Raw genomic sequence first — 12,408 nt, 5'->3', positions numbered from 1 at the left:
TATAAAATTAGTCTATCTTAGGTATTTCATTACAAGCAATGCAAACTGACTGGTACATTCCTTAAATCAATGTCTCATACCTTGTTGTAGGCCCCAGGATTGCAAAGAAGAATAAAACAGACATAGTTCCTGATCTCATGGGTTTCTAGTCTAATGGAAGAAACAATATTAGTAAAATTTTAAACTGTCAAAAGAATTATGTGCAAGTGTGGTGATGCACACCTATACTCTCAGATACTCTAAGAGGCTGAGACAGGAGGATCACAAGTTCAAGATCAGTCTGAACAACTTAATGAGACCCTGTCTCAAAATAAAAAAATAAAATAAAATAAAAAGGACTAAGAATGTAGTTCAGTGCTTTCCTGGTATGCAAGAGGTGCTGGGTTCAATCCTTAGTGCTGGGGGTGGGGCAGGAGAGGAAGAATTATCCATATCCCCAACAAAGATTTACAACAATATTTTTGAATTTTGGTCTGTTCTGATTTTTATAATCATACACTCATGGTTTGTACATGTTTAAAAGTACAATGTAAGTGCTGGACACAGTGGTGCACACCTGTAATCCCAGTGATTTGTCAGGAGAATCACAAGTTGCAGGTTAGGCTCAGAAACTTACTGAGGCCCTGTCTCCAAATTAAAAAATAAAAAATAAAAAAGGCCTGGGAATATAGCTCAATGGTAAATCTTGAGTACTCAAAAAAAATTATAATGTTAGGCCCTTACCACAGACTGAACCACTGGAACCCAATCTTAGACATATAGCCTCCAAAACTGTAAACTACATCTTTCTCCTTAACCTTGTTAAGAATATATATAAAGATTTGCAACATGTTTTAATATGCATATACATATCCTTTGATAATTTGAGTTTCACATTTTATTCTAATTTATGAAAAAAATCTGTATGCTAATAGTAAGTAGAATTTAAAAACCAGTCTATAAATGTACATTTAGGCCATCTGTCCCTACTAAAATAATGCCACTCTATGTGTTTTTATAAAATGTTTTCCATAGTTTTATTATTTCCAGGCCTGAGATTACTGAATCAAAAGCTCTTAGTATGTGTCTTATATCTGCAATGTGTTTATCAAGGATCCCTAATGGGTATCACTTAGACTACTCCCTACTTATCAATACAAGTATTTGAACTGCTTTTTCAGTTATTGCAAAGATACAGGTCAGGTCTGACAAAGAAAAATTCTGATGGGAGTATATGGTTTTCAGAATTCCAATCAGATCATATTTTGATAAGGGGGGAGGGAAAGTAGTATCTTTCTTCACAGATAAATTGTAGCAATAAGCAATCATTTGGCCTTCGTTAGCAGAAAATAGATTATGACTCATGTGTACGTAGCAGAAAAGATTTCCCTCAAGATATTTGGGAAGCGTTTGAAATTACTCAACCTGCCTGCTATATTCTGTCAGTAATATCTCACTACAGAAAGAGCTTTGTGTGTATTTGTGCGTTTTGCTGGAAATTGAACCCAAGGCATTGCATGTGCTAAGTGTGTGCTCTACCATTGAGATATACTACCCTTCACCCAAAAGAGCTAATTTTAAATAAATCTTATAGATAGAGGGTGTTATGGTTTGAATGTGAGGCATTCCCCAAAATCTTTTGTGTTAATGCAGAAATATTCAGAGGTAAAATTATGGGGTTGTGAGAGTTGAAACCTAATCAGTCCGTGCTAGTTTGAATGGACTAACTGGGTAATAACTGTAGGCAGGTGGGGCATGGCTGGAGGGCCACTGGGATGGAGGGTACTCTGGAAAGGAGCATCTTCCTGGTGTCCCTTCCTCCCTCTCCTTCTCCCTCCTCCCCACCTACACCCACCCCCATTGCCTGGGAGCTGAAGCATCTTTCCTCCAACATGCCCTCCCACTGATGTGCTGCCTCACCTTGGGCCCAGAGCAATGGATTTGCCTCACCAATTACCAAACCTCTGAAACTGTGAGCCAAAAGAAAATTGTCCTCCTCTATGTTGCTCTTATCAGATATTTTGGTGACCGCAATGCAAAGCTGACTAATACAGAGGGAAAACAACCTTACCACTAAGATGTTGTAACATTACATTCTTCTTTCTCCCTAATGTTTATTTTCTGAAAATGCTCAAACCCACAGAAAGATTGACCCAGAAGAATGCAATGAACATACATAAACTCTTCTTGGTTCACCATTTAGCCACTTTTATTCTCTATCTCCATAGGGAGTTTTTTTGTTGAACCATTTGCAAGAAAATTGCAGATATAGTGACCTTCACTCCTAAAAATTCCTACATTTATTTCCTGGGAACAAAGATCTTCTTTTAGCTAAACTTGACACCATTCCCATATTTAAGCATTGTAATGATAATATTAGCAAATATTTGGTACACATTCAGATTTCAAGTTGTTTCTGAGGTATCTCACAGGATTTTTAAAAATCAAGGATGCGGGGCTGGGATTGTGGCTCAGTGGTAGAGCACTTTCACCATATAAAATAAATAAATAAAATAAAGATATTGTGTCCAACTACAACTAAATAATAAATATTTTTTTAAAAATCAAGGATGCAGGCTGGGGTTGTGGCTTGGTGGTAGAGAGCTTTCCTAGCACATGTGAAGCACTGAGTTCAGTATCACATAAATAAAATAAAGTTATTAAAAAATCAAGGATGCAATGAAGTGTCATACATTGCATTTGGTTGTCATCTCTCTTAAATTTCCTTAAATCTAGAAAAGTCGCCAACTTTAAAAAAAATTTTTTCATGACATTGATAATTTGAAGAGTTTATGCCAGTTGTTATGTAGAATGTTACACAATCTGGATTTGTCTAATTGTATCCTTGGGATTGGATTCAAGTTAAACACTTTTGGCAAGAATACCACCACATCAGTGACTTTGATAGAATTCTAAGATGATCCTAGAGTGACCTTGGATCTTATATAATCTCCTGCTCTTGGGCTGGGATTGTAGCTCAGTGGGAGAGTGCTCGCCTAGCAGATGCAAGGCCCTGGGTTTGAGCCTCAGCACCATATGAAAATAAATAAAGTTACTGTGTTCAACTATAACTAAAAGAATAAATATTTAAAAAGAGTGTTTTATTAAAAAAATAAAAATCTCCTGCTCTTGAACATGGGAAGAACCTGTAGATATGATGAGCTATTCTTCCTCTGGTCATGTAACCTCATGTGAAAAGTGGGATTTGGGAGCTGGGGCTGTAGCTCAGTGGTAGAGCATTTGCCTTAGCATACATGAGGCGCTGGCTTTGATCCCCAGCACCACATAAAAATAAACAAATAAAATAAGGGCATTCTGTCCATCTACAACTACAAATTTTTTTAAGTAGGATTAAAGTCCAAATCATTTGACATTAACTTGGAGAGTTTATTCAAGTGGGCCTGACCTTTAAATCTCAGAGATCTAGAGATCAGAGATGGGAGAAGCCAGAGCACTGAATCCCAAGGAGCATTCCTGTGTCTTTGCTGGCTGGCTTGAATATGGAGGAATCCACGGAACCAAGAATACAGACAGCCTTTCAGAGCTGAAACCCAGCAAAGAAACAACCTCAGACCTGTTGGATTCTGTCAACAAGAACAAGTTTTAAAGCAGATTTCTGGTAGAACTTCCAGATGAGAACACAGCCTGGTTCACACTTTGATTTAGGACTCATGCTCTTGTGAGCAGAGCACCCAGGTATTTGGGGCCAGACTTCTGGCCAGAGAACTCTGAGCTGATAGGTGGGTGTTGTCTTAAGGTGCTAGATTTGTGGAGATGTGTTATGCAGCAATAGAAAGAATCCAACACGAGTGCAGGGCTGTTATATGCTTTTCACTGTCATTCTGGAACACAGAAAGGAAGGTGCTGTCAGTTGGTCTCATTGTGTGAGATGTTAAGTTATATCTTAGTTAAGGAAAACTTTTTTTCTTTGTAATGAAGAGGTCATCTATCATGTAGAATTTAGTGGTTGAGCAATGACTTTCTGGTTGTAACACTCGTTAATGATTCTTACTTGAGTTAATTGTTACATCAGTGTTTGCGAAACAGTGCCTTTTTAAAAATATTTTTCAGTTATAGATGGACACAATACCTTTATTTATTTATCTTTATGTGGTGCTGAGGATCAAACCCAGGGCCTCTCACACATGCTAGGCGAGCACTCTCCCACTGAGCCACAACCCCAGCCCCCAAACAGTGATTTTTTAATGACTTTCTAGTCCTATCTTTCCTTTTACCTTAGGAAATAAATAAAATAAAGTTATTGTGTCCAACTATAACTAAAAAATAAATATTAAAAAAGAGTGTTTTATTAAAAAAAATAATAATCTCCTGCTCTTGAACATGGGAAGAACTTGTAGATATGATGAGCTATTCTTCCTCTGGTTATGTAACCTCATATGAAAAGTGAGATTTGGGGGCTGGGGCTGTAGCTCAATGGTAGAGCACTTGCCTTCTAAAAAAGAAGAGATGTATTTTTTCTTCTATTTTTTTAAAAAAATTACTAAAAATTTATGAGTCCCATTTTAATTAATTATATGCCATAATCCATTACAATCCCTTTTTAATGGTGAAATTATACCAAATTTGGCCAATGTCAAGCCTTTTAAAACTATATCTGTTTATTTATTTTAATGAGGTAAATTTTGTATGCAATGAAGTGCACTAAACTATACAAGGGAAAATTTTTTAATTTAAAAAATATGTGTAACTGCCAGGCACGTACGCCTGTAATCCCAGGTGCTCGGGAGGCTGAGGCAGGAGGATGACAAGTTCAAAGCCAGCCTCAGCAACTTAGCAAGACCCTAAGTAACTCAGTAAGACTCTGTCCCTATATGAAATTCAAAAAAGGGTTGGGATGTGGATCAGTGGTTAAGCACCCCTGGATTCACTCCCCAGTAACAAAAAACAAAACAATGTGTAACTGATACCCAAATAAGACATAGAACATTGCCATTGTGCCAAAAACTTCTGTATTGTCCTTTGTTAGTCAATCCTTCCCTCAATGGGCAACCTCTTTGATGATTTCCTTCACCATAAATTAACTGTGCTTGTTCTTCCCAGATCCTTCTCTCGTGTCCATTAGTCTTTGAGCATTTTCTTCCTTTCAGATACAGACAGATGTTTCAGGCTCACCTTGCATTTTCTCATCTGCAGGCATAGAATTGACCATTTCTTTAAGGACCGCTCATTCCTTTTGATGAGAAATGGCCCTTAGAATCAAGATCTGAATGTCCTTTTTAAAAATTAATTGTTGCTTTTAAGACTTTTCAATGGATAGGGAAAACCGACAGAAAATTTAGAAGTACATTAAAAACTAACTGAAAATAAGTTTGCTCACCTAATGCCACATTATCCTGATAGTGTGTATTTTCCATAAATTTTTTCCTAAAAAATTAGTTTTAGATTATTTTTGTTTTTTTTTAATTTTAGTTTATTTTTTCTACAACTACAAAAAAATTTTTTTAAGTGGGATTTTATAGATGTACTTAAAGTCCAAATCATTTGGCATTAACTTGGAGAGATTATTCAAGCGGACCTGACCTTTAAATCTCAGAGGTCTAGAGACCAGAGATGGGAGAAGGCAGAGCACTGAATACCAAGATGCATTCCTGTGTCTTTGCTGGCTGGCTTGAAGATGGAGGAATCCACAGAATCAAGAATGCAGACAGGACCGGGCGCGGGGTGGGTGCGGGGTGGGCGCAGGCAGGGGTCCAGCCGCGCTGGCGGCGCTGCAAGCGGTGTTGGGACAGCGCCCAGCGGAAAATTTCAAAAATGTTTCAAATTCCTGTGGAAAATCTTGACAACATCAGAAAGGTATGGAAAAGGGTGAAAGGAATTCTTGTGGATGTCGGGCTTGACAGCTGCAGGGAGTTGCTGAAGGACCTCAAAGGCTTTGATCCAGGAGAGAAGTTCTTCTATAACACATCATGGGGAGATGTTTCTCTCTGGGAACCTTCTGGAAAGAAAGTGAGATACTGAACAAAACCATACTGTTGTAGCCTTTGCAGATACTCGACAAAGGTGCTTGCTTCCCTCAAAAACCATTTACATCGTCACCACGTGTTGAGAGCCACAGCCAAAGGGGCCCCAGCAAACTTCCAGCTGCCAGCAAACTTCCAGCTGCCAGCTGATGATTGGCTCACAGTGGCCCCAACAACATCTAGCTGATTGGCTCCTCTGCGTGATGTTCATTGGGCTGTTTCCCCGGCCTTCAGACTGCCAGCTGATGATTGCTCACAGCAGTGCCAGCAACATCTAGCTGATTGGCTCCTCCACGGAGCTGCTCATTGGGCTGTTTCCCTGCCCTTTCAGACCATGGAGCTGCTCATTGGGGGACTTCTTTGGCTCCGCCCACGCAACCCAGCCAATCGGCCTCAAGAGCAGGAGGATTGTGGGAGGTGGAGAGGCTGGTATGGGGGTGAGAGGCTTGTGGGAAGCCAGTGGTGGCAGTTGGGCTCTGAGGGTTTTTTCCTGAGGAGCTGTTTTGTTTGGCCTGTGTGGTTCTAAAAATAAAGTTCGTTTCTTTTGACAAGTGGCTCCTGAATTGTGCCCAGCCAGACTGCGGCATTTGGTGGCTCGCACAGGGAGCGACTGAGGGTAAGTAAACTGCTCGCCCCTGAGGGCAGGGCGAGAGGATGGGTAGCCATTCTAAGTTTCCTCTTTTGTTTTGCTTCATTTTTGTTTTAACTTGCCTGTCCCTGGAGATGAGTGAGACGGAAGAAAAACCACTCACATCTGAGGAAAAACTATTTGCGTCTGAGGAACAGATAGGGAGAAAGGATGGATGCACATGTCAGGAGGATAGAAAGGCTATAATGAATTTTTGTTGTTCCATTTTTATTGCATTCTGTCTCGGTTTTGTTTGGCGTCATCTTGTTGGGTTGTATTATAGTAGAAATACGGGATCAGAAATTAGTAAAAAACAAACCAAAAGACTGTTAAGTAAATTGTTAGAGGAAGGAGGCATCTCAGTAAAATCAAGAACAGTCAGGGCATACGTTGATACAATACAAAAATGTAGCCCATGGCTTTTTAAGGAGGAGTTGTTAGATATATCACAATGGGACCATCATGGTGAAGATTTAAAAAGAATAGAAAAGAACAACCCAGGGACTCTGCCAGTTGGCACATTGCCATTGTGGACATTTGTATCTGGTTTGCTTAGTCTAAAGCCTTCAGTTCAGACAAAGGTAGAGGAAGGAGAAGACATATTGATTCAAGTAAAAGAGAAGGTCTCTCAAGTTAGTCAGAGGAAAAGATTCAAGTAAAAGAGAAGGTCTTTCGAGCTAGTGAGACAGAGGAAGGAAGTTTAGAGCAGAAAAAGCCATCAGGGGAAAAGTTACAACAGGAGACTGCTAATAACACCTTTCTATCAGAGAGTGTAAGTGTCCAACCAACAGCACCACCTCTACAGGAGACTGCTACTAACAGCATTCTATCACCAGAGGGCATAAGTGTCCAATCAACAGCACCACCTCCATATGCTAGGAGGCTTCCAACCCCCGCAGTTGATAGTTGGGATCCTGAGACAGGATCTCAAGTATTAACATGCCCTGTATTTGAGGTAGGAGGGCAGTGAATTTACCAGGTTTAAATTTCAAAACAGTGAAGGAGCTAAAAGAGGCTGTAACAACCTATGGTCCTCAAGCACCCTTCACTGTAAGCTTGGTCGAATCCATTAACAACTTGAACATGACACCAGCAGATTGGGCTAATATGTGTAAAGCTGTGCTAAATGGAGGTCAATACCTGTTATGGAAGGTTGCCAATGAGGAATTTTGCAAGGAGACGGCTAAGCGAAATGCAGCAGCTGGTTATCCTCAGAGAAATCTAGATATGTTGTTAGGAAAGGGACCTTATGAGGATCAGCAGCAACAAATTGCATATGATCCTGGCATATACTCACAAATTGCTGCAGAGGCAATTAGGGCATGGAAGACTTTACAAGGTCATGGAGGTTTACAAGGTCAATTATCTAAGGTAATACAAGGAGCTAATGAACCTTATGCTGAATTTGTAGATAGGCTTATTCAAACAGCTACCAGAATTTTTGGGAATACAGAACAAGCAATGCCATTAATAAAACAACTGGCTTATGACCAAGCGAATCGTTGGTGTAGAGATATCATTAGACCATGGAAACAGGAAGATTTAAACACATATATTAAATTATGTAGAGACATTAATGAACAAGAGCAAGTCATGGCAGCTGCAGTAAAACAGGCTTTATATGCCAGGCCAAGAACATGCTACAATTGTCAACAAACAGGACATTTTAAAAGGAATTGCCCCATAGGAGGAGGGTTTAACAAAACTAGGTATCAAAGGAGTAGAATACCGGGTATTTGCCCACGATGCCATAGAGGGAGACATTGGGCTAATGAATGCCGTTCTCAAACCACCATAGAGGGTACTCCATTACATTGGGCTAATGAATGCCGTTCTCAAACCACCATAGAGGGTACTCCATTATCAAAAAACGAACAAGGACCAAGTGTTTATCCACGATATCGTGGAGAAAGGCATCGGGCTCCGTTGCCAAAAAATGGACAGGGGGCCCCAATGCTCCGGGGGCCCCAAACCACAAATATACGGAGGAACCCAGCAACCCCATCAGGGTAGTGACCAGGACACATTGTCCATCAGATCCCTCATCAGACAAACCAGAGGGAGCGCAGGGTTGGACATCTGTGCCTCCGCCAGATCAGTACTAACTCCAGAGATGGGAGTTCAAATCATTCCCACAGGGGTGAAAGGACCTCTTCCCAAAGGAACAGTAGGCTTATTATTGGGACGCAGCTCTTCTACTCTAAAAGGACTTTTGATAAGTCCTGGGGTAATTGATCCCGATTATGAAGGTGAAATAAAAATTATAGCCAGTTCTCCAAAGGGTATATCAGTAATTTCACCAGGAGATAGAATAGCACAGTTACTAATAATACCAAGCCTACATGATAAATTTTCCAGTCATGCTGTAGAAAGAGGTTCCAAGGGATTAGGCTCCACAGGTGTAGATTGGGCTATGCTTTCTTTAAATTTAGATTCTCGCCCCATGCTAAAACTAAATATTCAGGCAGGGTGACAGACACTGGAGCCAGGGTGTAGGTGGGATCCCACTTACCTGCTTCCCCGTGGGGATGAGCAGCCTGAGAATAGAGCCTGATATGAGGAAGGTAGTGCTCTGCAAAGCCCCTGCCCTGGCTGGGGGGCTCACTGGCAGGACGCCAGTGCTGACTGAGGGACTGAGCTGCAGCACTCTAGGCCTTGCAGGTGGGCCCACGGGAAGGACCCCCGTGGTGACCGGCTGGCTAAGCTGCAGCACACCAGAACTCACACCCTGGTTCACAGGGACGACTCCTGTGGAGACAGGCTGGTTGGCAGAGAGAAGCCCAGATAGGACCACCTGGCCTGCGGGGAGAACCCTCAAGGGCACTGTCGGACCAGGGGGAAGAACCCGAGATGGAGCTGTCTGCCCAATGAGGAGAGCCCCTGACTGGGCCACCTGGCCAGTGGGGAGAACCCCAGAAGTTGCTGTCTGCCCAGGGATTACCCCTGCAGGGGTCATCTGGCCTGCAGGAAGGACCCCCAATTGGGCTGCTCGACCCACAGAAATCACTCCTGGTGAGACAGCCTGCAGAACCCCAGGGGTGACAGAGGGACTGGCAGGCAGGACACCAGGCCCAACAGGTCGGCTTACAGACCCCACAGGCTGGGAGAGAGGCAAGACGCCAGGGCAGACAGCCTGACTCATAGGGAGGACACTCTTTCCAACAGACTTACTTATGGGCCCCACAGGCTGGGTGAGGGGCAACACAGGGGCGTTCACAGGCTGGCTGAGTGGTACCCCGTGAGACAGAAGAATAGGCTGGGGGGTGGAGGGCTGCAGGGAGAGGCTGCTCTGGCACACAGGCAGAGGGCTGGAGACCAGGGTCACATGGGGCTGGGCCACCGCAGGTGGGGAGTGGGTCAGACTCCCAGCAGAGCCTGGGGCCACAGTCACTGGCTGCACCACAGCCGGGCTTTGGCTATTCTGTGGCAGGGTAAGACGAAAGCAAGATGGCGGTGCTGGGATGCCAGGGGCGCCGCTGCTCGGTGGTATGGCCAAACGGGCGGCTGGCTTTGGGGCAATGTGCATCTGCTTCAAGAGCCCAGTCCTGTGCTCTGAAATCACTGACCTCAGCTTGTTCTCCAAGTCCCCGTGCACACCAGACGTCAGGATGTGGTACATCAGGGCGTCCTGGCTGCTGGCATTGGCACTGCTCTTCTTACAGTAGTACCGGTCGGATGGCGGGGTCCTGTCCACAGAAGCAGTATCACTTGCTTTCTGTTGGTCCCCCACCTCCTCAGTTCTCAGGCCAAAGTAAGAGTTGATTAAGTAGTGAAAATGAGCCACCAGAACGTGCTTCTTCATGCTGTAGTACAAGGTGTTTGAAAAGTTACATTTTAAACATGTGAAACTAATCACATCACTTCTAGATGACTTAGTCTCGCCTAAGATGTTCACTGTGTAGTTCTGCACTTTGCGAACAGGGGCATGGAACATCCTGAAGTGCTTGCCCACCACCTTGGGCTGAGAGGCAAAGGTGCAGTTGGGGCACGGGATCACCAGCTCCTGGTCAGCCTCATCTTCATGGTTGCCGCAGTCTGGCTGGGCACAATTCAGGAGCCACTTGTCAAAAGAAACTAACTTTATTTTTAGAACTACAAACGCCAAACAAAACAGCTCCTCAGGAAAAAACCCTCAGAGCCCAACTGCCACTACCGGCTTCCCACAAGCCTCTCACCCACACCAGCCTCACCACCTCCCACAATCCTCCTGCTCTTGAGGCCGATTGGCTGGGTCGTGTGGGCGGAGCCAAAGAAGTCCCCCAATGAGCAGCTCCGTGGTCTGAAAGGGCAGGGAAACAGCCCAATGAACATCACCGCAGAGGAGCCAATCAGCTAGATGTTGCTGGCGCCGCTGTGAGCCAATCCTCAGCTTTGCAGTCTGAAGGGAGGGGAAACAGTCCAATGAACATCACCGCAGAGGAGCCAATCAGCTAGATGTTGCTGGCGCCGCTGTGAGCCAATCATCAGCTTTGCAGTCTGAAGGGAGGGGAAACAGTCCAATGAACATCACCGCAGAAGAGCCAATCAGCTAGATGTTGCTGGGGCTGCTGTGAGCCAATCATCAGCTGGCAGTCTGAAGGGCGGGGAAACAGCCCAATGAACATCACCGCAGAGGAGCCAATCAGCTAGGTGTTGCTGGGGCTGCTGTGAGCCAATCATCAGCTGGCAGTCTGAAGGGCGGGGAAACAGCCCAATGAACATCACTGCAGAGGAGCCAATCAGCTAGATGTTGCTGGGGCTGCTGTGAACCAATCATCAGCCGGCAGCTGGAAGTTTGCTGGCAGCTGGAAGTTTGCTGGGGCCCCTTTGGCTGTGGCTCTCAACATCTCCCCCTCTCTGTTACAAACAACAAGCATGTGGCTTAGGGACTGTGCCTGCCTTAGGTTGTCCAATACTACATATGGTCCTTACCCATCTTCAGATGAGCTGACCTCAGGGCGTCAGCCTCCTGTCTTAGGTTGGAACCATTGTAATTGGATCTTACCCATCATTGACTACTGGTCCAGTATACAGCCACACCTGTGGAGAGGTCTTTGTCATGACAAGCAGAACGGAGGAAGATACACCAAGCCAATTGACGGCTCTTGTTGGAAAAATTGTACCACCGATGACATCATCAGCAAAAATACCCCAACATTACCACAAGTCACTGCACCAACAGATAGTTCACAATGCATACAAGTGAGTTCACAATGCATACAAGTGACACATAGTTTAGGCAAGTTCTGCAAGCAGTTCAGTGATGGCTATTGCAGAAACAGTAGATTAGTTTTATCTTTGTCTTCACTGGCACTGGGATGAAGATAGGAATTCTGGCAATAATGACTAAAGAAAAAATTATGTAACATTCCAGAAGGCACTAAAAGAAAACAATTTTCTTAACAATTTACATTGTCTTCACCGGCACTGGGATGAAGATAGGAATTCTGGCAATAATGGCTAAAGAAAAAATTGTGTAACATTCCAGAAGGCACTAAAAGAAAACAATTTTCTTAACAATTTACATTATCTTGAAGAGAATTATTAAATATAATGAAAAGGAAAGGTGAAAGTAAACAAACAGATCTGTTAACCTCCTTTTTTGTTTACATATTAAAACAATCCTTAACAGTTATTTACCCAATTTAAATTAAACCATTTAAATCACGTGAATAAAAAAAAATATTTGGATCCATTTTTTCATGAGCGCTCATCATATATGATATATGGACATACGTACATTCAAACATATAACACAAAACACAAGTGTGCACACATAATATAATACACACAACATATAACATAATAGTAAAGGCCTTATAACTTTTTACAGGTGAAACC

At 43.2% G+C, this 12,408-nt stretch overlaps 1 protein-coding gene across 1 annotated transcript; it reads right to left on the bottom strand.

The window, feature by feature from the left end:
* Window positions 1-8,999: 8,999 nt before the first annotated feature.
* On the bottom strand, window positions 9,000-10,608 carry LOC308651283 (activity-dependent neuroprotector homeobox protein 2-like; the record flags this gene model as incomplete). The annotated part of the gene is given in 2 exon segments (XM_081298206.1): window positions 9,000-9,091; window positions 9,094-10,608. Coding segments are annotated over 2 exon segments (1,521 nt in total). The 5' UTR covers window positions 10,523-10,608.
* Between the last annotated feature and the right edge of the window lie 1,800 nt (window positions 10,609-12,408).

Source organism: Spermophilus citellus (assembly GCF_964194105.1).
Source record: "Spermophilus citellus genome assembly, chromosome: 6".
In the NCBI taxonomy this organism is placed as follows: Eukaryota; Metazoa; Chordata; class Mammalia; order Rodentia; family Sciuridae; genus Spermophilus; species Spermophilus citellus.
Note: the sequence above shows the minus strand (reverse complement) of the source record. Positions and strands in the feature narration are given on the sequence as shown.